The sequence below is a fragment of the Oncorhynchus clarkii genome, chromosome 12, assembly GCF_045791955.1.
Source record: "Oncorhynchus clarkii lewisi isolate Uvic-CL-2024 chromosome 12, UVic_Ocla_1.0, whole genome shotgun sequence".
NCBI classification, from domain to species: Eukaryota; Metazoa; Chordata; class Actinopteri; order Salmoniformes; family Salmonidae; genus Oncorhynchus; species Oncorhynchus clarkii.
In genome coordinates this window covers 59,855,716-59,881,459 of record NC_092158.1, presented here as the reverse complement: position 1 = coordinate 59,881,459, position 25,744 = coordinate 59,855,716, and the positions used below count along the sequence as shown (strand labels likewise).

At 42.0% G+C, this 25,744-nt stretch overlaps 1 protein-coding gene across 1 annotated transcript; it reads right to left on the bottom strand.

Moving 5' to 3' along the window:
* Positions 1-194: 194 nt before the first annotated feature.
* LOC139422104 (sideroflexin-5-like) lies at positions 195-24,328 on the bottom strand. The gene is made up of 14 exons (XM_071173252.1): positions 24,170-24,328; positions 10,030-10,098; positions 9,592-9,669; positions 9,372-9,398; positions 7,731-7,785; positions 7,609-7,634; positions 7,321-7,374; positions 7,128-7,184; positions 6,576-6,641; positions 6,175-6,265; positions 5,156-5,271; positions 3,119-3,204; positions 2,719-2,836; positions 195-2,515 (listed from the first exon to the last, which is right to left on the bottom strand). Exons 1-14 carry the CDS (start codon positions 24,224-24,226, stop codon positions 2,438-2,440), a joined length of 978 nt encoding a protein of 325 aa, XP_071029353.1. The 5' UTR covers positions 24,227-24,328; the 3' UTR covers positions 195-2,437.
* Positions 24,329-25,744: the final 1,416 nt, after the last annotated feature.

Genomic DNA, 25,744 nt, shown 5'->3' with positions numbered 1-25,744 from the left:
AAGGCACTGTATGTAGAGGAGGTAATGGATAACACATTGGTTAGTACAATATATTCTGGTAATATTATATGCACACAAAAACATTGTACTGTGCAATATAACTGTGCACCAGTCATATAACTTCTTCAATCAGTCAATACTGTATTGTACCCTTTCTCATGCAATTATCATCGGGAAAGGAATGTACAAAAATATAAAACGTAGAATAGAAAACTTTATTTTTAGCAACCATGGTCCACAAACCGACTTCCTCTAGAATGTCCTAGAATGGCCCTAGTCAAGAAACAGACCTAGGCTGCATCCCGATTCTCCACCCTTCTCCCCAAGTGTGCACTTGCACATTCCCCATAATAGTGGTGGAATCTTACACCAATCCAGTGCTTTTAAATCCATGATGGTGCACACCTAGGGACGAGGGTGGAGAACTGGGATTCAACCATAGCCTGTGGTACGGGGTGTAGAGGCTAGGGGCCGTTTCTGGACAGGGGCATCTTTGTAATCTTTACATCAGACTCAAGTAGCCTACAGAATAGCCTAGCCTGCTCTTTCACATTATACAGTGCTTTCATAAAGTATTCACACCCCTAGACTATTTCCACATGTTGTTATGTTAAAACCTGAATTTAAAATGGATTCAATTGAGATTATGTTTACAGACAATATATTTTTCCATGAACACAGAATTAAATAGAACAGTAGAATGGAGATGATTACAGGATGCCCATCTTTTGTTATACAGTGACTTCAGAAAGTATTCACACCCCTTGACTTTTTCCACATTTTGTGTCACTGGCCTACACACACTATAACGTCAATGTGGAATGTTTTTAGAGTTTTTTTTACAAATTCATTATAAATGAAAATCTGAAATGTCTTGAGTCAATAAGTATTCAACCCCTTTGTTATGGCAAGCGTAAATAGGTTCAGGAGAAAATATTTGCTAAACAAGTTACATAATAAAGTTGCATTGGCTCACTCTGTGTGCAAGAATAGTGTTTAACATGATTTTGAGTGACTACCTCCTCTCTGTACCCCACACATACAGATAATTGTAAGGTCCCTCAGCCGAGCAGTGAATTTCAAATACAGATTCAAACACCAGGGAGGTTTTCCAATGCCTCAAAATAAGGGCACCTATTGGTAGATGGGTACAACAACAAAAAAGCTAACATTGAATATCCCTTTGAGCATGGTGAACTTAATAATTACACTTTGGATGGTGTATCAATACACCCAGTTACTACAAAGATACAGGCATCCTTCCTAACTAAGTTGCCGGAGAGGAAGGAAATCGCTCAGGTATTACACCATGAGGCCAGCCAATGGTGACTTGAAAACAGTTACAGAGTTTAATGGCTGTGATAGGAGAAATGGAGGATGGATCAACAACCTTTTAGCAGGACAATAACCTAAAACACAAGGCCAAATATACACTGGAGTTGCTTACCAAGACAACATTGAATGTTCCTGAGTGGCCTACTTCCAGTTTTTACTTAATTACGTTTGAAAATCTATGGCTAGACTTAAATGGATGTTTAGCAATGATCAACAACCAACTTGACAGAGCTTGAAGAATTTTAAAAATAATGTATAAATATTGTACAATCCAGGTGTGCAAAGCTCGTAGAGACTTACAGCTGTAATCACTCCCATAGGTGATTCTAACATGTGATTGACTCAGGGGTGTGAATACTTATGTAAATTAGATATTTCTGTATTGTGTGTAGATGGGTGAGAGAAAACAAATCTATCTAATCCATTTTGAATTCAGGCTGTAACAAAACAATGTGGAATAGGTCAAGGGGTATGTAACAGTCTGTCAGGATCTATCACTCAACACTGATTCATGGGATTGTAAAACTATTTTAGATTGTATCTTTTACTTAAACATATTTTTTTTTAAACTTCAGGTCAACAACAAAAACATCTCATAAAAATTTAAACAATTGGGTTGATCAGCATGACCAATTGCGATATAGCTGGTATGGTATGGGCATTACATTATAAAGTTCCATCATAACATATTACAACATATTACATATGACAACAATATTGTTCTGTTAACCTCCCTCAATCCTTACTGATTTGCATAATTTTCACATTCCATGGAATGTGTTGTATTAAAACCATTGATTAAGACAGTACATTATCTATGCAACACTATTTTAATGCACCAAAAAGTGCCTGGAGCTGTTACCATGCTATGGGAGACAGAGATCCAGGGTGAAGTTTCCCCCAGGTTCAGATCTGGGATAAGCTTCTCCTCCCCAATCCATTAGTGGGAAAATACAAAACTGAGCCAAGATCAGCATCTAGGGGCAACTTCACCCTACACCAGAGAGAGACCTGGAGTGTCCGTTACAGCCAGTCAAAAAGGAGGCTAATTTGCACCTCTGTTCAGTGCCCTGTCCTCTACTCTCTCCTCGGGGGCCAGTCATCACAGTCCCTTGTTGTAGGTCACCACCTTGCAATCGGTTGCCATTGCGATCTCCGGCTCAAGCTGAGACACCTCTATCTGTTGAAGTTGAACCAGAGAAACATGTAAACACACAATACGCCTACCAACCGTCTGCAACACCTAATAGCCTGTCACAGTACCTCTAAATCCAGAACCTTTATCGTTCGTTCTTAATTACAAGAGAGACAAGTGAAGTGTGTGTGAGGTTAATTCCTCCCAGCTGTCCAGCCAGCCTCCAGGGATAGCAGCAGCAGTGGTACCTGAGACATCTGTGGGAATAGGCTGATGGCCAGGGGCAGGGAGAGGCTGAAGGTAGCCAGACACACCAGGCTGTGGATGGGCAGCAACAGCCTCCGATTCATCTGCAGCATTGGAAGTCTAACAGACAAGAAGGGAAGCACACATTTATTGAGTACAATCTCAACACTAATACAACATTTCTTACACATGATTACAAAATGATTACACCTCCACCCTTCCAAAAAATGAAATGCCACAGAATGTTAATATGGTGAAAACATTGTCCTATCCAGGACCCTATTTTTCAGGCTTTAGGTATTGGGATGACCATAACTCAACTGACACTATTCTGATATTAATGAAGGGACTAGACAAGGCAGTACACTAAATATTTCTGACCCATCTAGAAGCATGACTTACTTTTCTAGGTAGGACATAATGATGGGAGGAAGGACAAATATTGGCATCGGGAGGACTACTCTGGTAAAGGCTGTCTCCATAATTGCCTGGGGGGAAAGAACAATATTGTGCACATGCTTCAATTCAAAATATTGCAATATGTTGGATTAAATTCCCCCTCCCATGAGGTTTGAAGGATGCAGCATATGGACATATGAGGAAAAACACATAAATATGTTTATGTTTACTAATAATAAATTATAAAATAAACCTGTTCTTACTTTATTGAACCTCATATGAAGAATCATACTGACTTCAGTCACAGACAGACTATTCAGAAACTGATTCTCCACACATTAAAAATACACATTTTGCATCGAATATAAAATGTCGACATTTTGCAGACAAAATATTTTGCCAGGAACAGAGAACTAAATAGAACACTAGAATGGACATGATTACAGGATGGCCATCTTGGTCAGGGTATCTTTAATTCTAAATACTGATTGAATATGCTAAAACAATGAATTTGATATACAGTGCTTTCGGAAAGTATTCACGCACCTTGACTTTTCCACATTTTGTGTTACTGCCTGAATTTAAAATTGTCTGGCCTATGCACAATACCCCATAATGTCAAAGTGGAATTATGTTTTCAGAATTTTGAGGGACAATTTTAAAGGTCCCTCAGTCGAGCAGTGAATGTTAAACACAGGTTGAATCTGTGTTTACAAAGACCAGGGAGGTTTTCCAATGCCTCGCAAAGAAGGGCACCTATTGGTAGATGGGTAAAAATAAAAAAGCAGACATTGAATATCCCTTTGAGAACGGTGAAGTTATTCATTACACTTTGAATTGTGTATTAATACACCCAGTCACTACAAAGATACAGGTGTCCTTCCTCACTCAGTTGCTGGAGAGGAAGGAAACCGCTCAGTGATTTCACAAGTAGGCCAATGGTGACTTTAAAACAGTTTAATGGCCATGATAGGAGAAAACAGAATGGATAAACAACATTGTAGTTACAACACAATACTAACTTAAATGACAGAGTGAAAAGAAGGAAGCCTGCACAGAATACAAAAGATTCAAAAAACATGCATCCTGTTTGCAATAAGGCACTAAAGTAAAACTGCAACAAATGTGGCAAAGAAAGTAACTTTATGTCCTGAATACAAAGTGTTATGTTTGGGGCAAATCCAACACATCGCTGAGTACCACTCTTCACATTTTAAAGCATGTTGGTGGCTGCATCATGTTATGGGTATGCTTGTCATCGAGTTTTTAAAAATAAAAATAAATGGAATAGAGCTAGGGGAAATCCTAGAGGAAAACCTGTTTCAGTCTGCTTTCCCACAAACACTTGGAGATAAATGTACCTTTGAGCAGGACAATAACCTACAACACAAGGCCAAATATACAATGGAGTTGGTTACCAAGACAATATGGAATGTTCCTGAGTGGCCTAGTTACAGTCTTGACTTAAATCGTCTTGAAAATCTATGGCAAGACTTGAAAATGGCTGTCTATCAATGATCAACAACCAACTTGACAGAGCTTAAAGATTTTTTTTAAGAATAATGTACAAATATTGTCATAGTAGGGGCACCCCCTGGATTTCAATTAACAGGTGTGCCTTCTTAATGCATTTCAGCCAATCAGTTGTGTTGTGACAAGGTAGGGTTGGTATACAGAAGATAGCCCTATTTGGTAAAAGACCAAGTCCATATTAGGAGCTGTTCTTGCCATAATTATTATTCTACAATGTAGAAAATAGTAAAAATAAAGAAAAATACTTGAATGAGTAGGTGTGTCAAAACTTTTGACTGATGCTGTATATTAGCGGACCGATTTAGCCGTTATTTTTCTGGCTTTAACACAACAAAATGTGGAATAAGTCAAGAGGTATGCATACTTTCTGAAGGCACTGTATCTGCACAGTATGTTTGATAGCTAGCGAGTGGAATGACTCCATTCATTTTCTCTCTGTGGCCAGGAAGGAAACAGTATTTTTATAAAGGCTTGTGCGAGAGGTCTCACTGATGACCAGCCACTCACATGTTTGGCAGCAATCTTTGAGGAGCCCAATATGTTCCCATTTTCGTCCAGCACGTTGACGCCCTCCGACAACTCATTGTGCCTCATGAGGCCCACGTTGCAAATGTTGGCACTGACTGAGTAAGCAGAGAATACTGGTTGTGACAGTGGCAATGTCTGACATTCAGCTGAGATTGAGACCTACCCATTTGAATACTCTAAAAACGTATCTTTCCTTCCTCCTATTCTTGAAGTAATCACTGATCTGACACTACTAGACAACTAGAATAGTCAGATAGGTGCAGTGAAATTTAGATTTTTTTACAGGGTCAGCCATAGTAGTACGGAGCCCCTGGAGCAAATTGGGGTTAAGTGCCTTGCTCACAGGCACATCCGATTTTTCACCTTGTCAGCTCCAGTCTTTGAACCACTGACTTTTCAGTTACTGGCCTGACGCTCTAACCGCTAGGCTACCTGCCGCCGACTACTTTAGGGATGGCAGGAAGGAAGGATGCATTTTAAGAGTATTCCAACAGGGCCAATGTATCTATTTCATCTTGATTTGTTTGGAGTATTCTGCTTCAGCATGTGAGGTCTATAGACAGGCCCTTAGTAAGCACATAGGTTTCACATTTACAACTGGGGAGAGCTTATATATAGTACAACCTTGACAATATTGAACAGAGATCTATGTAGTAGGAGGGTAGCTATTAGCTACACATTGCTAACCATACAAAGCTTATAGAGAAGAAACCGGCAGCAAAGCTCTGCCTCCTCTGACACCAAATGTTTTGCAGCTCTTGTTAAAGGTGATTTATCCCTGTGATTGATGCATTTATAGCAAAGCTCTATTAACAAAAAGGAGAAGACCTACATACAGGACAGACGGAGAATGAACCCAAAAGTAAACGCAATGCAGCCTATTCATTTGCACCTGTAGCTCATATTACTTTGTGACAAACTGATTTTAAATCAAGTCTAGATGTTCACATTAATACTATATTAATGTGTTTTTATTCAAATGATTTACAAATACTTACCCACAGCTGGGAAAGGGATGAGTCTCTGTATTATCATTCGGGTCGCTGGACTCAACCTGTTGGCTTTCTGAATCAGTACATTCAGTCCTACCTGAACAACACAGCACAAAGTTTAGGATACACTCTAAAACCACAGGAGGCGGCTGAGGGGAGGGCGGCTCATAATAATGGCTGGAATGGAATGGTATCAAACACATGGAAACCATGTATTTGATGTGTTCCATACTATTCCATTCATTCCGTTTCAGCCATCACTATGAGCCTGTCCTCCCCAATGAAGGTGCTATTGGCCGCCTGTGCTCTAAACCCATTTAACACGTTACATATAGCAGAAATAGGCCGGACAGAATCGCTGAAACTGAATATTCATTCCCATACATGTATAATAATCATCAACTGACCGCAAGAGAGACAGCACTGGTCACAGCTCCGAAGTAACCTTGAAGAAACGTGGAAGTCGGTGTAGGCTAATATGAACAACAACACGAATGACTTAGTATCTCACAGCCTCTTACGTAAGGCTAACATTGGCTAAAATCACTCTCTTGAATACCAAAACCTTGAATGGAAAATGTACACTTTGACATCAGTCACATGTTCAAAACACTTTCTATACAGTACATCTGGGTGGTGTTAATTAGAGCAAACCATAGCTAAACGTGTTGCAACGGAAAACAAACATGTGTGTCTATTATTGCACAAGTCCAGGCAGTCCCTCGCTGTTTCAGTCCATTTTCTTCTATTTGGTGCCTAATGGACATGAGCCATGGCTAAAATGAAGGAAGTCTACAGTGCCAGATGCAGGAGATGTAGTGCTAGTTGCTATGGAGCAGCACAGTATGTGGACCAAAAACACTTACACAGAATTGTAATTCAATAGCTTTTCTGAGAATCAAGCCGTAAATAATATAGATGATCCTCTCATACACTACCTTGGTAGCATCATACACTACCTTAGTAGCATTGCGGTTTGAGTAGTTGACACAGGCATTGTGACTCTGGTTAAGCCACTGAAAGGAGAAAAAAAAAACATTCTGTGAAATTCAATTACATCACTTTACCTCACTGGGAAGGAGAGCGTATCCAATGTGGATATTAACAACATGGGACCGTTATTGCTGAAAAGGTTGCTTGTAATGTCTTTACCTGCCAGAAAATGGTGGATACCACAGTCTGATTTGGAAGAAGAAGGCCCACAACCTAGATTAGGCCAGACAGGGAGACAATAGTGCAACTGCTCTAGTCTTGCAAGGTCTCCAGAATGACTGCTTCCCTCAAAACCAAAAAGTCAGTACAACCAACAGTGTATTATTAAACAAGTGACCATACCAGATGTTACACGTATTTACATACACTAATCATCTTCAGGACAAAGTTGAATATTGTATCCATAGATACATATGAAATACATTAATAATTTCATATAAGACTTACAATTGGTGTTCCAAATGGGACATAACCTGTTTAGATGCAAAAAAAGATATAAAATCAGGGTAAAAATTACCATTAACAAAATAAAAGTCACTCTGGTGAAAATCTTCACTTGGAAGTCATACCTGACATTCGAAAAGGCATGAAAATCTTCTCTCCTGTGTCAGGATGAATGATGGCCTACATTCAGATATGAGAAAGAGTGTGACATCATCATCATGCTTCCAAGAGGAGAGGGAAAATGTATGTATGGCAACACATACAGTTGAAGTTGGAAGTTTACATGCACTTAGGTTGGAGTTATTAAAACTTTTTTTTAAAACACTCCACAAATTTCTTATTAACAAACTATAGTTTTGGCAAGTTGGTTAGGACATCTACTTTGTGCATGACACAAGTAATTTTTCCAACAATTGTTTACAGACAGATTATTTCACTTATAATTCATTGTATCACAATTCCAGTGTGTCAGAAGTTTAGATACATTAAGTTGACTGTGCCTTTAAACAGCTTGAAAGATTCCAGAAAATGATGTCATGGTTTTAGAAGGTTCTGATAAATGATGTCAATTAGCCTGAGTCAATTGGAGGTGTACCTGTGGATGTAATTCAAGGCCTACCTTCAAACTCAGTGCCTCTTTGCTTGACATCATGGGAAAATCAAAAGAAATCAGCCAAGACCTCAGAAAAAAATGGTAGACCTCCACAAGTCTGGTTCATCCTTGGGATCAATTTCCAAACGCCTGAAGGTACCACATTCATCTGTACAAACAATAGTACGCAAGTATAAGCACCATGGGACCATGCCGCCATCATACCACTCAGTCTCCTAGAGATGAACGTACTTTGGTGCAAAAAGGGAAAATCAATCCCAGAACAACATCAAAGGACCTTGTGAAGATTCTGGAGGAAACAGGTACAAAAGTATCTATATGAGGACAAAGATCGTACTTTTTCAAGAAATGTCCTCTGGTCTGATGAAACAAAAATATAACTGTTTGGCCATAATGATCATCGTTATGTTTGGAGGAAAAAGGGGGAAGCTTGCCAGCCAAAGAACACCATCACAACCGTGAAGCACAGTGGTGGCAGCATCATGTTGTGGGGGTGCTTTGCTGCAGGAGGGACTGGTGCACTTCACAAAATAGATGGCAACATGAGGGAGGAATATTATGTGGATATACTGAAGCAACATCTCAAGACATCAGTCAGGAAGCTAAAGCTTGGTCACAAATGGGTCTTCCAAATGGACAATGACCCCAAGCACACTTCCAAAGTTGTGGCAAAATGGCTTAAGGACAACAAAGTCAAGGTATTCGAGTGGCCATCACAAAGCCCTGACCTCAATCCAATAGAACATGTGTGGGCAGAACTGAAAAAGTGTGTACGAGCAAGGAGGCCTTTACAAACCTGACTCAGTTACACCAGCTCTGTCAGGAGGAATGGGCCAAAACTGAATGAATGGGCCCAAAATGTTTGACTCAAGTTAAACAATTTAAAGGCAATGCTACCAAATACTAAATGAGTGTATGTAAACTTCTGACTCACTGGGAATGTGATGAAATAAATAAAAGCTGAAAAAAATAATTATTACTATTATTCTGACATTTCACATTCTTAAAATAAAGTGGTGATCCTAACTGACCTAAGACAGGGAATTTTTAATAGGGTTAAATGTCAGGATTTGTGAAGGTGTATGTAAACTTCCAACTTCCAACTTCAACTGTACATGGGGTCATGTATGAACAGACGTGTGCCACAACTTACCTGCGTGACCTTTTGGGCTTCCCATAGCTAAATAGTAAAAAAAAAACAGCTATGTCAGTTCAGCGCAGTGAGGGGAAATGCTGGGCAGCTGGGCAGCTGAATGTGTTACAGCTACACATTGAAAGTGTCATAAACATTATGCTTAAAATAAAATTACATTTTGGAAAAGTATATATTCTGTAACACTGACAAAGGAATTTCTGAAAAACAAAAAGCTAACCTGTAGATCAGAAACTCCAGGTGATAGTTTTCCGTGTTTAAATTCATCCAGGAGCTTAATGCATTCTGTCAATCGTCTCTGGAGAGATAAGTAATTTGAGTCAACAAGATAATTAATAATAGGTAGGTTTCGAGTTAATGTGTTATCTCATAGAAGGAAATCGGGCATCTTTAGCCCAGTGGGCCTGTCCCAAAATTATTTGGGCTAACAATGGGGCCTTTGAGGGAAAAATGGGCTGGTGTATGAGAAATTTGTAGGTCAATTTCTGTTCCTAGTCCGACCCTGTGTTATCTGATTTGATTCCAGATCTAAAGTATTGGACGGTATTCTCCTGTTGCCACCATTCCCAAGTCTCATATGCAAGTCTGGTCTCTTACAAAAAACAATTGCTGAAGTAGTAAAACAGTATGTGGATTGATGTTTTCGACTGTACCTTACCTCAGACACAAAGAGTGTGCTGGGGTCAATGATCTCTACAAAGTGTTTCAGCCGGCCAAGAAATGAACTCTGGAAAAGACAAAGCAAGTAGTTAATTCTTGATGAGCTAATGCAATACCAAATCTTAACACCCCATCTCTCTGTAAATAGGTAGCACACTTGTATGTGAGGGGGAATGAATGAGGGGGAAATCAGGAGAAAGAGGGAGAGAACATCTTCAATGGCTATGTATGTTATCAGTGGTGCACAGAGTGGGTGAGACCTCGCAGGAAAAAATTCAAACCACCCAATTCAATCCTTTATTGTATACCATTAACGATAGTAACTAAATTGCTTGTGCACATCTTCAATAATCCAGTCCCACTCTAAACAAAATATAACTTTTAAGGCTCATTGAAGCCTTCATAAATCCTTCATAAGGCAAATATGGATGCCTCAGAAATCCTCCATAAGCAAATCACATGTTATGTGAAGGGTGACAAAAAGTTTATGCAACATTTTCCAAATTTCTATCAACCTTTACGTAGTATTATATTACTTACAAATGCTTTGTGAAGCTATGTAGGGCTTATGAATACTTTATGAATGCCTTAATACATTTTAGTCGTATAGTCAGATGATCTTTAATAACGTGTTGTTTGTGGGTACCCAAATTCAACATTTAAATAACGAATCAACGTCTCAATTTCAAATGATGTGGATTGAAGGAAAGTGGTCAAACTGCTAACTGTTGTTTAGAGTTAAATTACTTGAAAATATTTGAGGGATACAAAGTAAGACAGAACAGATGTGTGGGTTGACTCTTAAGACACAGTGCACTTGAGCATGTTTTCGTCACCCCTCTTTCGCAGAGTCCTTCTTACTTGTTTACATTCATGCCTAGTGTCTCTTGGTATCTTTCCAATGTATAACTCTTATTCAGTGGTGTAAAGTACTTAAGTAAAAATACTTTAAAATACTACTTCATTAATTTTTTGGGGTATCTGTACTTTACTTTTTATATTTGACAACTTTTACTTCACTACGTTCCTCCTATACATTTTCCCTGACACCCAAAAGTACTCGTTACATTTTGAATGGCTAGCAGCACAGGAATATTGTCAAATTCATGCACTTATCAAGAGAACATCCATGGTCATCCCTATTACCTTTAATCTGGTGGACTCAATGAACACAAATGCTTAGTTTTTTGGCAAATTATGTTGGAGTGTGAACCTGGCTATTCATAAATAAATGAAAACAAGAAAATGGTGCAGTCTGGTTTGCTTAATATAGGGAATTTTAAATGATTTATACTCACTCTCAATACTTAAGTATATTTTAGCTATTACATTTACTTTTGATACTTAAGTACATTTAAAACCAAATACCTTCAGACTTTTACTCAAGTAGTATTTTACTGGGTGACTTTCACTTTTACTTGAGTAATTCTCAATTAAGGCATCTTTACTTTTACTCAAGTATGACAGTTTGGATACTTTTTTCACCACTGCTCTTATTTTGAGACATACACTACCGTTCAAAAGTTTGGGGTCACTTAGAAATGTCCGTGTTTTTGAAAGAAAAGCACATTTTATGTCCATTAAAATAACATCAAATTGATCAGAAATACAGTGTAGACATTGTTAATGTTGTAAATGACTATTGTAGTTGGAAACGGCAGATTTTTTATGGAATATCTACATAGGTGTACAGAGGACCATTATCAGCAACCATTTCTCCTGTGTTCCAAAGGCACGTTGTGTTAGCTAATCCAAGTTTATCATTTTAAAAGGCTAATTGATCATTAGAAAACCCTTTGGCAATTATGTTAGCACATCTAAAAACTGTTGTTCTGATTAAAGAAGCAATAAAACGGGCCTTCTTTAGACTAGTTGAGTATCTGGAGCATCAGCATTTGTGTGTTCGATTACAGGCTCAAAACGGCCAGAAACAAAGAACTTTCTTCTGAAACTATTCTTGTTCTGAGAAATGAAGGCTATTCCAAATTGACAAGAAACTGAAGGCAGGTACCGGCAGAGTTCGTCTGTCCAGTGTGTGTTCTTTATCCCCATCTTAATCTTTTCTTTTTATTGGCCAGTCTGAGATATGTCTTTTTCTTTGCAACTCTGCCTAGAAGGCCAGCATCCCGTAGTTGCCTCTTCACTTCATTGAGGACTTGTGAGGCGTCTGTTTCTCAAACCACTCCACTTTCTATTCTGGTTAACGTCAGTTTGCTCTGTTCTGTGAAGTAGTATACAGCGTTGTACGAGATCTTCAGTTTCTTGGCAATTTCTCACATGGAATAGCCTTCATATATTAAATACACACACATAGAGTGGCAAGAAAAAGTATGTGAACCCTTTGGAATTATTTTGACAGTTTTGTAGGGATTGATACATTTTCCGTAAGGTAAAATCAAGTCTGAAATTTCAAAGTGTAAATTACTAACTTCAGAAGCCTTTTTCATCCTCAAATACACTACAAGTTATCCATCAACAGGGTGATCAAATTAAGATGCCACCTCTGTACACATGGGCTGTGAAGACATTTATATATGGGTTGTGAGGACACTGAATAACAAAATGATACACAGATTATGCAGAAGTCCAGGTAATTCCAAAGAGTTCACATACTTTTTCTTACCACTGTATATATAAAAATCCTTGTCTAACTGTTCTGAACTCTTAGACCTTGTCTAACTGTTCTGAATTTATGTGGGCCCCAGGAAGAGTAGCTGCTGCATGTGCAGTAGCTAATGGGGATCCTAATGAACTAAACTAAACTTGGTGGTTTTTCCCTTCCCCTTACTAGATGGGCCCGACCATACATTGTGAGCCAACAGTTTGAAAAGGCCTGATGGCAGTGCTTGCCAAGATTCAATTTGGCAAACCAGATGGACTGAAACATGGCAGCTTCAAACAGATGCCTTCAAGCCATGCATCACTTATGAAAGGCAGGAGACAAAAGGCAAGACAGGAGAGTTCGTCCCTCCATATTCATTATCTTTCCTACATTCAGTTTTAATTGAAAACAGACTCCTCCACCTCTAATGCCATGTAATTGTGAAGAATGCAGTAGCTACCGTTCTGTAAGTCTGTGTATCCTTTGGTTATTCAGTGTCCTCACAGCCCATATATAAATGTCTTCACAGCTCATGTGTACAGAGGTGGGATCTTAATTTGATCACCCTGTTGCTGGATAACTTGTGGTGTATTTGAGGATGAAAAAGGCTTCTGAAGTTAATAATTTACACTTTGAAATTTCAGACTTGATTTTACCTTACGAAAAATGTATCAACCCCTACAAAACTGTCCATTAATTATAACCCACAAAATAATTATAATTTCCTGTTGATGCAGGATTGTTTTTCTGCTGTAGCAAACTGGCTCAAATTAAGTTCCTGCATCTGCAGCGCTGCTGTAGCTCCAGTTTTGTCTGGGAGAAGAGCACAGGCTCCATGTGAGAAGACTGTTTTAATTATGCATGTGCTTCAGTTCTTCAGAGAATACACAACACACAGCTAGCAGAGATGTATCACGGGCAGCAGCAAAAGGAGTCAGTGAGATTCAAGACCTGGCCTAATTTTAACTGGTGTGATGCAACGAACTGAAAATTTTACTGCATATGCCTTTTTTTTACCGTAAGCCAACCTGTGCTGAAGATTTTTGGGCCACAAAATATGGACGGATGCTCTATTCGTGAAACAATGAAACCTTCCATCACCCATTGATAAATGCAGCGTTTGACATCATATGACTGGAGGCTTGTAATGATAAAAATCAAAATTGCTATTGCAGGATGATTCAATGTTTCACATGAACAAAATGATTTTGGTTAGGCAATTGCATCAGAGGTTGCGAAATGGAGGTCTAAATACACTTAAGCCTCTTGGAGCTGTGAGAAGAGACTCACTATAGCCTGTGTAAATTACTATCTTTTCAAGTATCAAGTTCATTAGTCTTATGTACGGGATACACATGGTATACATCGTCCTACGGAATTCTTACTTGCAGGTTCCTTCCCGACAATGCAACAATAAGAAATAAGAAAACAAAGTAATGGCTCAGTAGAATAAACATTTTAGCATAGGTATAATAAAGGAAGGCACAATTTTGTCCAATATTTACACATGTTTTGGGAAAGGGGGGATTGTGTGTGTGTGTGTGTGTGTGTAACGGTTTTCTTTAGGTGAAGGAGAGGCGGACCAAAATGCAGCGTGGTGGTTATTCATGATTCTTTAATCCAATAAAACTATACATGAATAAACTAACAAAAACAATAAACGTGAGAAAACCTAAACAGCCTATCTGGTGACAACAAACACAAAGACAGGAACAATCACCCACGAAACACTCAAAGAATATGGCTGCCTAAATATGGTTCCCAATCAGAGACAACGATAAACACCTGCCTCTGATTGAGAACCACTCCAGACAGCTATAGACTTACCTAGAAAACCCCACTAAACCACAATCACAATACGTACGAAAAAACCCCAAGACAAAACACACCACATACAAAACTCATGTCACACCCTGGCCTGACCAAATTAATAAAGAAAACACAAAATACTAAGACCAGGGCGTAACAGAACCCCCCCGCCAGTCAGCGGTGCAGACTCCCGACCGCACAACTAAACCCATAGGGGAGGGTCCGGGTGGGCGTCTGTCCATGGTGGCGGCTCCGGCGTGGGACGTGAACCCCACTCTCCAACAAAGTCTTAGTCCCTTTGCCTTGCGTCCTTAGATAGGCGATCCTCGCCGCCGACCTTGGCCTAGTAGTCCTCACCAAGGGCCCCACTGGACTGAGGGGCAGCTCGGGACTGAGGGGTAGCTCGGGACTGAGGGTTAGCTCGGGACTGAGGGGTAGCTCGGGACTGAGGGGTAGCTCAGCACTGAGTGGAAGCTCAGCACTGAGAGGAAGCTCAGCACTGAGAGGAAGCTCAGGCAGGTAGTTGGCTATGGCAGATCCTGGCTGGCTGGCAGTTCTGGCAGATCCTGGCTGACTGGCTGACTGGCGGATCCTGGCTGAATGGCGGATCCTGGCTGAATAGCGGATCTGGCTGCTCCATGCTGACTGGCAGCTCTGGCTGCTCCATGCTGACTGACAGCTCTGGCTGCTCCATGCTGACTGGCAGCTCTGGCTGCTCCATGCTGACTGGCAGCTCTGGCTGCTCCATGCTGACTGGCTGCTCCATGCTGACTGGCGGCTCTGGCTGCTCCATGCTGACTGGCGGCTCTGGCTGCTCCATGCTGACTGGCGGCTCTGGCTGCTCCATGCTGACTGGCGGCTCTGGCTGCTCCATGCTGACTGGCGGCTCTGGCTGCTCCATGCTGACTGGCGGCTCTGGCTGCTCCATGCTGACTGGCGGCTCTGGCTGCTCCATGCTGACTGGCGGCTCTGGCTGCTCCATGCTGACTGGCAGCTCTGGCTGCTCCATGCTGACTGGCAGCTCTGGCTGCTCCATGCTGACTGGCTGCTCCATGCTGACTGGCGGCTCTGGCTGCTCCATACTGACTGGCGGCTCTGGCTGCTCCATGCTGACTGGCGGCTCTGGCTGCTCCATGCTGACTGGCGGATCTGGCTGCTCCATGCTGACTGGCGGCTCTGGCTGCTCCATGCTGACTGGCGGCTCTGGCTGCTCCATGCTGACTGGCGGCTCTGGCGGTTCCATGCTGACTGGCGGCTCTGGCGGCTCCATGCAGACTGGCAGCTCTGGCGGCTCCTTGCTGACTGGCGGCTCTGGCTGCTCCATGCTGACTGGCGGCTCTGGCTGCTCCATGCTGACTGGCGGCTCTGGCGGCTCCATGCTGACTGGCGGCTCTGGCTGCTCCATGCTGACTGGCGGCTCTGGCTGCTCCATGCTGACTGGCGGCTCTGGCTGCTCCATGCTGACTGGCGGATCTGGCTGCTCCATGCTGACTGGCGGCTCTGGCTGCTCCATGCTGACTGGCGGCTCTAGCTGCTCCATGCTGACTGGCGGCTCTGGCTGCTCCATGCTGACTGGCGGCTCTGGCGGTTCCATGCTGACTGGCGGCTCTGGCGGCTCCATGCTGACTGGCGGCTCTGGCTGCTCCATGCTGACTGGCGGCTCTGGCTGCTCCATGCTGACTGGCGGCTCTGGCTGCTCCATGCTGACTGGCGGCTCTGGCGGTTCCATGCTGACTGGCGGCTCTGGCGGCTCCATGCAGACTGGCAGCTCTGGCGGCTCCTTGCAGACTGGCAGCTCTGGCGGCTCCTTGCAGACTGGCAGCTCTGGCGGCTCTTGCAGACTGGCAGCTCTGGCGGCATCCTGCAGACTGGCAGCTCTGGCAGCTCCTTGCAGACTGGCAGCTCCTTGCAGACTGGCAGCTCCTTGCAGACTGGCAGCTCCTTGCAGACTGGCAGCTCTGGACAGGCGGGAGACTCCAGCAGCACTGTAGAGGCGGAAGGCTCTGGCGGCGCTAAACAGGCGGGAGACTCCGGCAGCACTGGAGAGGAGGAAGGCTCCGACTGCGCTGAACAGGCGGGAGACTCCGGCAGCGCTGTAGAGGAGGAAGGCTCTGGCAGCGCTAGATAGGCGGGAGACTCCGGCAGCGCTGGAGAGGAGGAAGGCTCTGGCAGCGCTGGACAGGCGAGGCGCACTGTAGGCCTGATGCGTGGTGCTGGCACTGGTGGTACAGGGCCGAGAACATGCACAGGAAGCCTGGTGCAGGGAGCTGCCACCGGAGGGCTGATGCGTGGAGGTGGTACTGGATAGACCGGACCGTGCAGGCGCACTGGAGCTCTTGAGCACCGAGCGTGCCCAACCTTACCTGGTTGAATACTCCCGGTCGCCCTGCCAGTGCGGCGAGGTGGAATAGCCCGCACTGGGCTATGCAGGCGAACCGGGGACACCGAGCGCAAGGCTGGTGCCATGTAAGCCGGCCCAAAGAGACGCACTGGGGACCAGATGCGTAGAGCCGGCTTCATGGCACTTGGCTCGATGCTCACTCTAGCCCGGCTGATACGCGGAGCTGGAATGTACCGCACCGGGCTATGCACCCGCACTGGAGACACCGTGCGCACCACAGCATAACACGGTGCCTGCCCAGTCTCTCTAGCCCCCCGGTAAGCACAGGAAGTTTGGGGCTGACTCCCGGGCTTCCTTCCACGCCGCCGTATTCGTTTCTCCAACTCCATTCTCCTATAACCTTCCTCGCACTGCTCCAGCGAATCCCAGGCGGGCTCCGGCACTCTCCCTGGGTCGACCGCCCACCTGTCTATTTCCTCCCAAGTAGTATAGTCCATATTCTTGCCGTCCAAAACGTCCTCCCATGTCCATTCCTCCTTTCGCTGCTCCTGCTGCCACTGCCTGTCACCACGCCGCTTGGTCCTGTTGTGGTGGGTGATTCTGTAACGGTTTTCTTGTGGTGAAGGAGAGTCGGACCAAAATGCAGCGTGGTTGTTATTCATGGTTCTTTAATGAAGAAACTACACAAAACTAACAAAACTAACAAAACAATAATCGTGAGAAAACCTAACAGCCTATCTGGTGACAACAAACACAGAGACAGGAACAATCACCCACGAAACACTCAAAGAATATGGCTGCCTAAATATGGTTCCCAATCAGAGACAACGATAAACACCTGCCTCTGATTGAGAACCACTCCAGACAGCAATAGACTATGCTAGATAACCATACTAAGCCACAAACCCAATACCTAACAAAAACCCCAAGACAAAACACACCACATAAATAAACCCATGTCACACCCTGGCCTGACCAAAATAATAAAGAAAACACAAAATACTAAGACCAGGGCTTGACAGTGTGTATCATAGTGCTGAGTGATTGGTGTTTTTTGAAGTCGATTCGGTGTCGGTTGGTTTTTGATCTCGCTACTTTTTTTCAACATTAAATGCACTAAGTCCCGTGATGGTAGTGACTGCCCATTACTGCTTATCACTTATTAACTCCAGTTTAATTTATTGACATTACTTTAAAATATTTAAATTGTGTATATTACATTTGTTTTATTTGATGACTTTATTATCTAATTCCAAGTCATCATCTCTATAGAGCTGCTAGCTATGCTGTCTGACAAAAATCACAATTTTAGTAGTTCTTCAATGTAAATAAGGCATACTTTTATGACTGCTGAATACCATCTATTAATCACATAGATAATGTATTTTCAGGTAAAGATACTTCATGAAGCAAATACTCTCTACCCACTTATTATACCTCAGTGTCTATCCCTCTCGATCACGCATTCTGTCTCTTTTACATAGCAGGCGTAAAAGAAACACAGAACGGACAAGTAGACACGCAATGGATTATGGTCATTGTTATGGTCACATTTTCTGTGCAAAAATATGTAGAATATAGGCCTATTGGAATCTACAACTCCCTACTACATCACACAGTTCTGGTTTGATCTGATATATCTCTAGAGAAGCTTTCCATTGACCTCCGAAAAAAACGAATTGACATTTTGGTTAATAGCACTAGTGTTGCGCGTGTGTGTGTGTGTGTGTGTGTGTGTGTGTGTGTGTGTGTGTGTGTGTGTGTGTGTGTGTGTGTGTGTGTGTTATGCAGGGTTGGGTAGGTTACGTTCTAAATGTAATCTTCTACAGTTATTAATTACCTGTCCAAAACTGTAATCAGTAATAACTTGTAATCTGATTACTTTCAGGTACTTTTAGATCACTTTCCCCTTATGAGGCTCAGGTTAGTAGCTGGCACAGCCACAAAGTCATACTATTTGATTTTAAACCTAACCTTAACCACACTGCTAACCCTAATGCCTAACTATAACCTTAAATTAATACCAAAAATACTTTTACAATATAGCTTATTTTGATTTTGCAGTTGGCCCAACTAACAGAAATCGCTCAGTTCTGCCTTTATCATGGAGGACTGATTGGGCTCATTGCTTTGAGTTGAAAAATAAATGCTGCTCTCTGAATGGCATGCTTGAACACCGAAAAAGTGCTATTTGCACATGAAAAACAAAATGGTAATTTTCCATTAAGAAAATAAAAAGCCCCACTCCTGGTCTTCTTAAAATTAAAAGTGTTTTTGACAGCATGGAACTCAAACTTTCATTCCATAGCCTGGGATCCGGACTATGCAGCTGTTGCAACAGCGTATTTTCACTGGCTGTCCACCGGAGGCATATTCATTACTCTGCTTCTGATGCAAAACATTTCTTAAACAGAAGCAAACGGAATGAAACGAGAAGGGACCTACCTGAATTTGTTCAATAGAAACTCTTGTTTTGCTCTTCTTGCTTCCGTGTGATTCTTAAACTGTAAACAGTTTCTCTAATAAATATACCCCTGGTCGCAAAAACAATGATTGATGGGCAGCTTAAAAACTTCTTCAATTCAACCAATTGGGTTAAAATACACATACATTTGTGAACAGCAATCCACAACAACCACTATGAGAGCAGCAGTGTGATTCACATCAATGTGCTATGTAGTCTAGATATCAATAATAAGAGATATCAGTATCGTCCGTCCGTCCGCTGGTTACGTACCACGGCTGTAGTCCTTATCTCCAAACGTTTATTCAAGTAGGATTATCTTTGGCTGCCGACAGCGGTCGCACCATTGGAATACAAAGCTTTTGGACTGTAGCCTACAAAAGCCTAATCCTTGTCTTTTCCCGCGATCCATCAAACACATTTGGTGCGTTGTCATAGTGGTCTCTGATTTGTGGTTAGACTCGCTCAGGCAGAACAAACTTAAAGCATGCGCCTTTTTTTAAATGCTGATTGGAATGTCATTGAGAAAACAGAAAGGTGTCCCCAAAATAATTCTGAATTTAAAAGTTATCCTCGAAGTAATAATCTAGTTTTTCAAAAATATCTGTAATCTGATTACAATATTTTAGCTGGTAATTGCAGTTAGTTTTCTTTGTAATCCGTTACACCCTAACCCTGGTGCTGAGGTGCGGAAAGTCAGTGCAAGTGGTCATTCTAGTGGCTTGTAAATGGAAACTGTCTCTGAGCATGTTGGCATCAGACCTCATGAGCCGATACAGTCTGCCCAATGGTAAGGGAGTGAATAGCTCATGGCTGGGGTGTGTGGGTCCTTGATGCTGCAGGCCTTTCTCAGGCACCATTTCGAGTAGATGTCCTGGATGGGTGGGAGCACAGTCCCAGTGATGTACACAGATGTCTTCACCACCCACTGGAGGGCCATGTGGCTGTGGATGGAGCAATTCCTGTATCAGGCCGTGATGCAACTGGTCAGAACCCTCTATATTTTGAAGAGGTAGTATTTGGAGAGGACTGGGTGGCATTCCGATTTTCTTCAGCTGGATGTAGAGACGCAGTTGCACCCTCTTGACAAGAGTGGTGGTGTTGTTGGTCCATGTCAAGTCCTCGTGAGGTGGACGCCAAGGAACATAAAACTGCTGACTCTCTCTACTGCAGTCCCGTTGATGTGGATCGGGGCATGTTACCTCCTCTGCTTCCTGAAGTCAACAATCAACTCCTTGGTTTTGCTGAAGTTGAGGGAGAGGTTGTTGTCCTGGCACCACAATGCCAGGTCACATACCTTCCCCTATAAGCTGACTCATCGTTGTTGGTTATCAGGCCTACAACCATGGTGTCGTCAGCAAACTTGATGGAGTTGTGTCATTCAAAACGACTCAGTTGTGGGTGAACAAAGGGTACAGCATGGAGATAACAATAGTGTTGAATGCTGAACTGTAGTCAATAAACAGCATTCTCACATACAGTGCATTCGGAAAGTATTCAGCCTAGGGATGCACAATATATCGGGTGAGCATATCGGAATCGGCCGATATTAGTGGTACGCGCAATGTCCAACCTCAAAATATAAAATCAGTCAATTGAAATAAATTCATTAGGGCCTAATCTATGGATTTCACATGACTGGGCAGGGGCACAGCCATGAGTGGTCCAGGGAAGGGCATAGTCTGTCTAAAGGTAGACAGACCATTAATCTGGCACACATTGCAACAGGATGGCCCAGATTCTTAGGAGCTGAACTATCTGATGTTTGCCTGGCTATCCAAACTCCTTGCTCAAGCCGAACACTACACAACGCCCATGGAGGATAGTTTCTTCTTCGCAATGAGTCTGGATTGTCCCAATCGGTATTAGATAGAACGTTGAGGTCCCGCTTCCTATGGTGAAAACAACCTGTGGTTACCCCATTGGCTACGTGTAGCCTAATTGGACACCGGGTCCCCACATTTCCCATGCAGAATAGCCTGAAGCCACAGGGCTCTTCTTGCTGGCTCTATTTCCCTATGTGGGAGCATTGCGAACCATAGGTCGGGATTTTTGACCTGGTTACATTGAACAAGACAGCAGCTTTTCGGTATGTTTTGTTATTTCTGTGTAACAAAAAATCTACAGAGAAGTTGGCTCTTTTACAATGCAAGTCAATGGGAAAGAATGTTTGCTTTCTCCAATTTGGGGGAGTAGTCAAGGGGAATTCCTTCTTATGACCTGAATGCCTCCCTGACGATTTCTAGAATGCAAACACATTCTAACCGTTCTGATTGGTCCCAGCAATCGGTGGGTTGGGCCAGAGCCAGAACACAAATGGGTAAAGCGTCATTTAAAAATGTCATTAGCTTTGATAATCTGATTGGTTACAGATTATTCAAACACTGATGACTTTGTTTTGTACAACACCCCTCACCTCAAACATAGCGCAGCAGAATCATTTAGTTTGGGTCATTAGAAGAGGCATATTTAAATGGTTGGAAGTAGGGATGCACGATATATCGGTGAACATATCGGAATCGGAAGATATTAGCTAAAAATGCCAACATCAGTATCGATGTCTAGTTTAACGCTGATGTGGAAAACTGATGTCAAAGCTGACGTGTATACATATATAACGTGGGTACATGAAGTAATGACGCCACGTAAAATGTTGCGCTATAAATGCAACACAGCATTCCTAAACAAGCCTGCAATGTCTGCTATTTGGATCGAGCAGTCAACAAGTCGAGCAGTCATTTGAAAGAGTAACAAAATTTCAGCGAGACAACTCAAAGGCGAAATCCATTAAAGCCAAGATAATGGAATTCATTGCCCTTGACAATTAACCGTTCTCTGTCGTGGGTGATGTTGGCTTTCGCCGACTGGTTGAGCATCGGTACACACTACCAAGTGTTCTATTTTTCAGATGTTGCCCTACCAGAGGTACACAGTAATAGCATCACTGCTATTAGCTTCACGACATACATACTATGGAACGCCGTTTAGTTCTTTGCGTGTCAAAAAAAGATACAGTAGCACTGGCAAAGCTGTACAAAAAAAGTCTGCAAACAAGCAAACACCGGCCACGAACGATGTGTTTATAATACCGCGTTGGTAATAAAGTATAATTTGTTCGACCGCAACTTCTGAGGTAGCTAGCTTTAGCAACTTAACCCTGTTGCCCAAAGCTAACGTTATAAGCAGCCGGCTAGCTTCATCTGGCTAATGAGGCGTGGCCGGACCATGTCATGTGTTGTGAAGCTAGCCACAAAAAGGATTAGGCACAATAGTGGAATTTGCGGTTTTCCGTCAAAATAAAAGTACATCATTGACAGTGATGCAAATGAATACAAATAGTAAAATTATGCCATACTTTTATTTTGAAGGCTAACTGCAAAGTCCACTGTTGTGGCTAATCCTTATTGTGGCTAGCTTCACATAGATGGGTCCGACCATTAATCAAATAAAAACAGAATTATAAATTTGAGTTATTTTAGACGATGACACATAGTTAGCTAGCTAACTTTAGCTACTGAAACAGATTGTCGTTTTGCTATGTTTTTGGGGAAGAACATTGTTTGCATCCATGAGCTAGCTAGCTTTTTTTATGACCAGCACTGTAGGTGCGCGAGACATCATAGCATACGTATCGATGAATCGTTGTGACATATGAAATACAAGTGATAGTTATTACACATTGATTACACTACGTAAAAAAATGTAGGAATGAGTTAAATTATTATGTGACGTGCCGTCATATTCAGGTCCTGATTGGTCAACAAGCTTATTTGACAAGTCAAATAGTGTTAAAGAGTATATTTTTTGACACGCAAAGACCCAAACGCCGTTCCATAGAAATCCTGGTTGAGAATGAAACAACTGAACAACTGATCAACGAAACAGCACAGCAAGTAAGTGAAAAAAAAAATGTTTTGATGATGTTTTACTGGTAATGGGAACATACGTAAATGCCAACAAAATAGGTTTTTGGTCATTGTGGTGTGTGTAACCTTTATTTAACTAGGCAAGTTGGTTACGAACAAAAAGCCAATTTCGGACGACGCTGGGCCAATTGTGCGCCGCCCTATGGGAATCACGGCCGGATGTGATACAGCTTGGATTCGAACCAGGGACTGTAGTGACGCCACTTGTGTGTTAACTATTTAAACTGTATTAGAATGCTTCAAAAGCCACTAAAATGTTAAATATCAATTAGCTTTATCGGTATCAGGTTTTTTTTGGCAAGGAAAATAAGTATTGGCCAAAAATGTCATATTGGTGCATCACTAGTTGGAAGGAACACATTTTTTTTAAACAAAGTGATGAGGCCTACATAAATTCTTACTTGTCACTTTTTTATCCCTCATGAAGGTTTCAGATTATGCCGAGAGATAAAAAGGCGCAAAGAGATAAAAATAATCCGGATGTCACATAAAAAGTCATAATAAAGCTATTCAATTATATTTAGGCTGTTCTATATAACTATTCAGTGCAGTCTACTCAAGTGTAATAAAGAACCTGAAAAAAATCTAGAACATTTTGCCAATTTTTCTTTAAGTAAGACTGATTTACAGATCAGGCACGCAAAACGCCATTATTAGGACCATAGGATGTTCGCAAAGTATTTTAGCCTCAGCATTTAGCTACAGTGGGGCGGCCAACCCCGCTATCATCCCCACCCCTCGTTTTCGCTACTTGTTAATTTCAAGAAAGTAGGATACTTTCTTGCATTTGCACAGAACATAAACAGGATGGCACTACAAAGATTTTACAAACATGTATCGATCGGACATCAGAGGCAACTTTTGTACAAAGTCACAAGCAGCGAGCATAATGATGTGATCGCAGGCAGAGGTCGGATCTATAGTGTTTTTTGTGCACTCGTAGAGATACCAAACAATGGGATTAATGATACAAAAAAGTCAAAAAATATGCTTTACCTGATCATATCGAGGTTTTCCAAGCTGGAATGCAGGACAGGCTGCAGATTCCGCCATGAGAACGGATAAGTATTTGTTTATAAATAAAGTCAGTCATGAAACGGGATTTTTAAGTAGTGAACTGGCTATACTCCGTGAAACTAGATAAGCAATTAATCGCAATGTTATTTGGGAGGTGTAGTTTCTGTCATCTCCAGTTACACAGCGTAAGTTATACAAGATGACTACACATCCCAAATAATTGATCAGTTGAAAATAGGTTGCATAACTGTTTTTGTGTTATGGCAGAGAGGAAGAGGCGAAGCGAGAGGTTTTACTTCACCCAAAATCTGTCCATGAAAATAAGGGACACACTCTTTCCACTGCATTTCGCCTGGTGTGCAAGGACTGCACGGCGTGCGTCCACGTTGCGTCCACGTTCAACCAAGAACCCTCGATGTGTAACGTAAACTAGTACATCGCCTCGGTCCGTACAATTGCCCTTATTTTAGCTCCCCAAAAACGTAATACCTCCAGATCAACTGTAATGTCAATACCATTGTAAAGCACAATTTCTCCCCTTTCCAACAGAATCAATTACATGACCTAAACGCTGCCCGTTTCTGCATAATTCAAGCAGGCAATGAGCCCCGTTGGGTCTTTTTTTTAAATGGCGGGTGGGGAAGCGAAACTAATGCGTGACAGTGAGAAGGAGAGATGGTTGTGTGGGAAAAATTGCTTTTTTTTCACTCGATCTGTCCAACTTATTACCTTATCGCCTCTAAAATGTAAATAAAACACTATAAAGAGTTTATATAATGTGTCATTACATACCCATTTGAAGGTTGTCTCAAATTTGAATTGGGTTTTTAGGGTGGTGCTAAAGTGATCTTAGAAGTAAACAGCGGCTTTGAGAATGATGATCTCATTTAATGATGACGCAAAAAATTACTAGGTATCCCCCCTTACCCCCGTCACTGTCCATTTTTTTGTTTTTAAAGGATGATAGAAGTGCTACACCTGGAGGATAGAGACTGTAAGACAGAAATAGTTGCTTTATGCGTGTTGTACGTTATGACATGACACGTCAAGATGTAACGGAGGGTCAGTTTTTTCAACTTTTCTCCAAAACTATAGAGCCATTACCATGTTGATCAACGCTTGAATAGAAACCTAGTTCACACCCCCGATTTTGACGTCAACACAGTCACTACAGTCCCATTAGTTTTCTTTGTAGCCTCATTTGAATGTTGCGGTTGCGCACATTTGTACGGAATGGGGTGAGTTTACATCAATGTCTAGCAAACCAAAAAGACCAATTCCGCTATCAAGCCAATATACTAGTTTACCTGAATGAAATAGGCCAAAATTAAACTGATTAAACTAGATTGAATCTCATTTAACATGCAATAATACCTATAGGCTACTGTCAATCACTGACTGAGATTAATTACACTAAATGTCCAAAAGTATGTGGACATCTGCTCGTCGAATATCTCATTCCAAAATCATGGGCATTAATATAGAGTTGGTCTCCCTTTTGCTGCTATAACAGCCTCTTCTGTGAAGGCTTTCCACTAGATGTTGGAATATTGC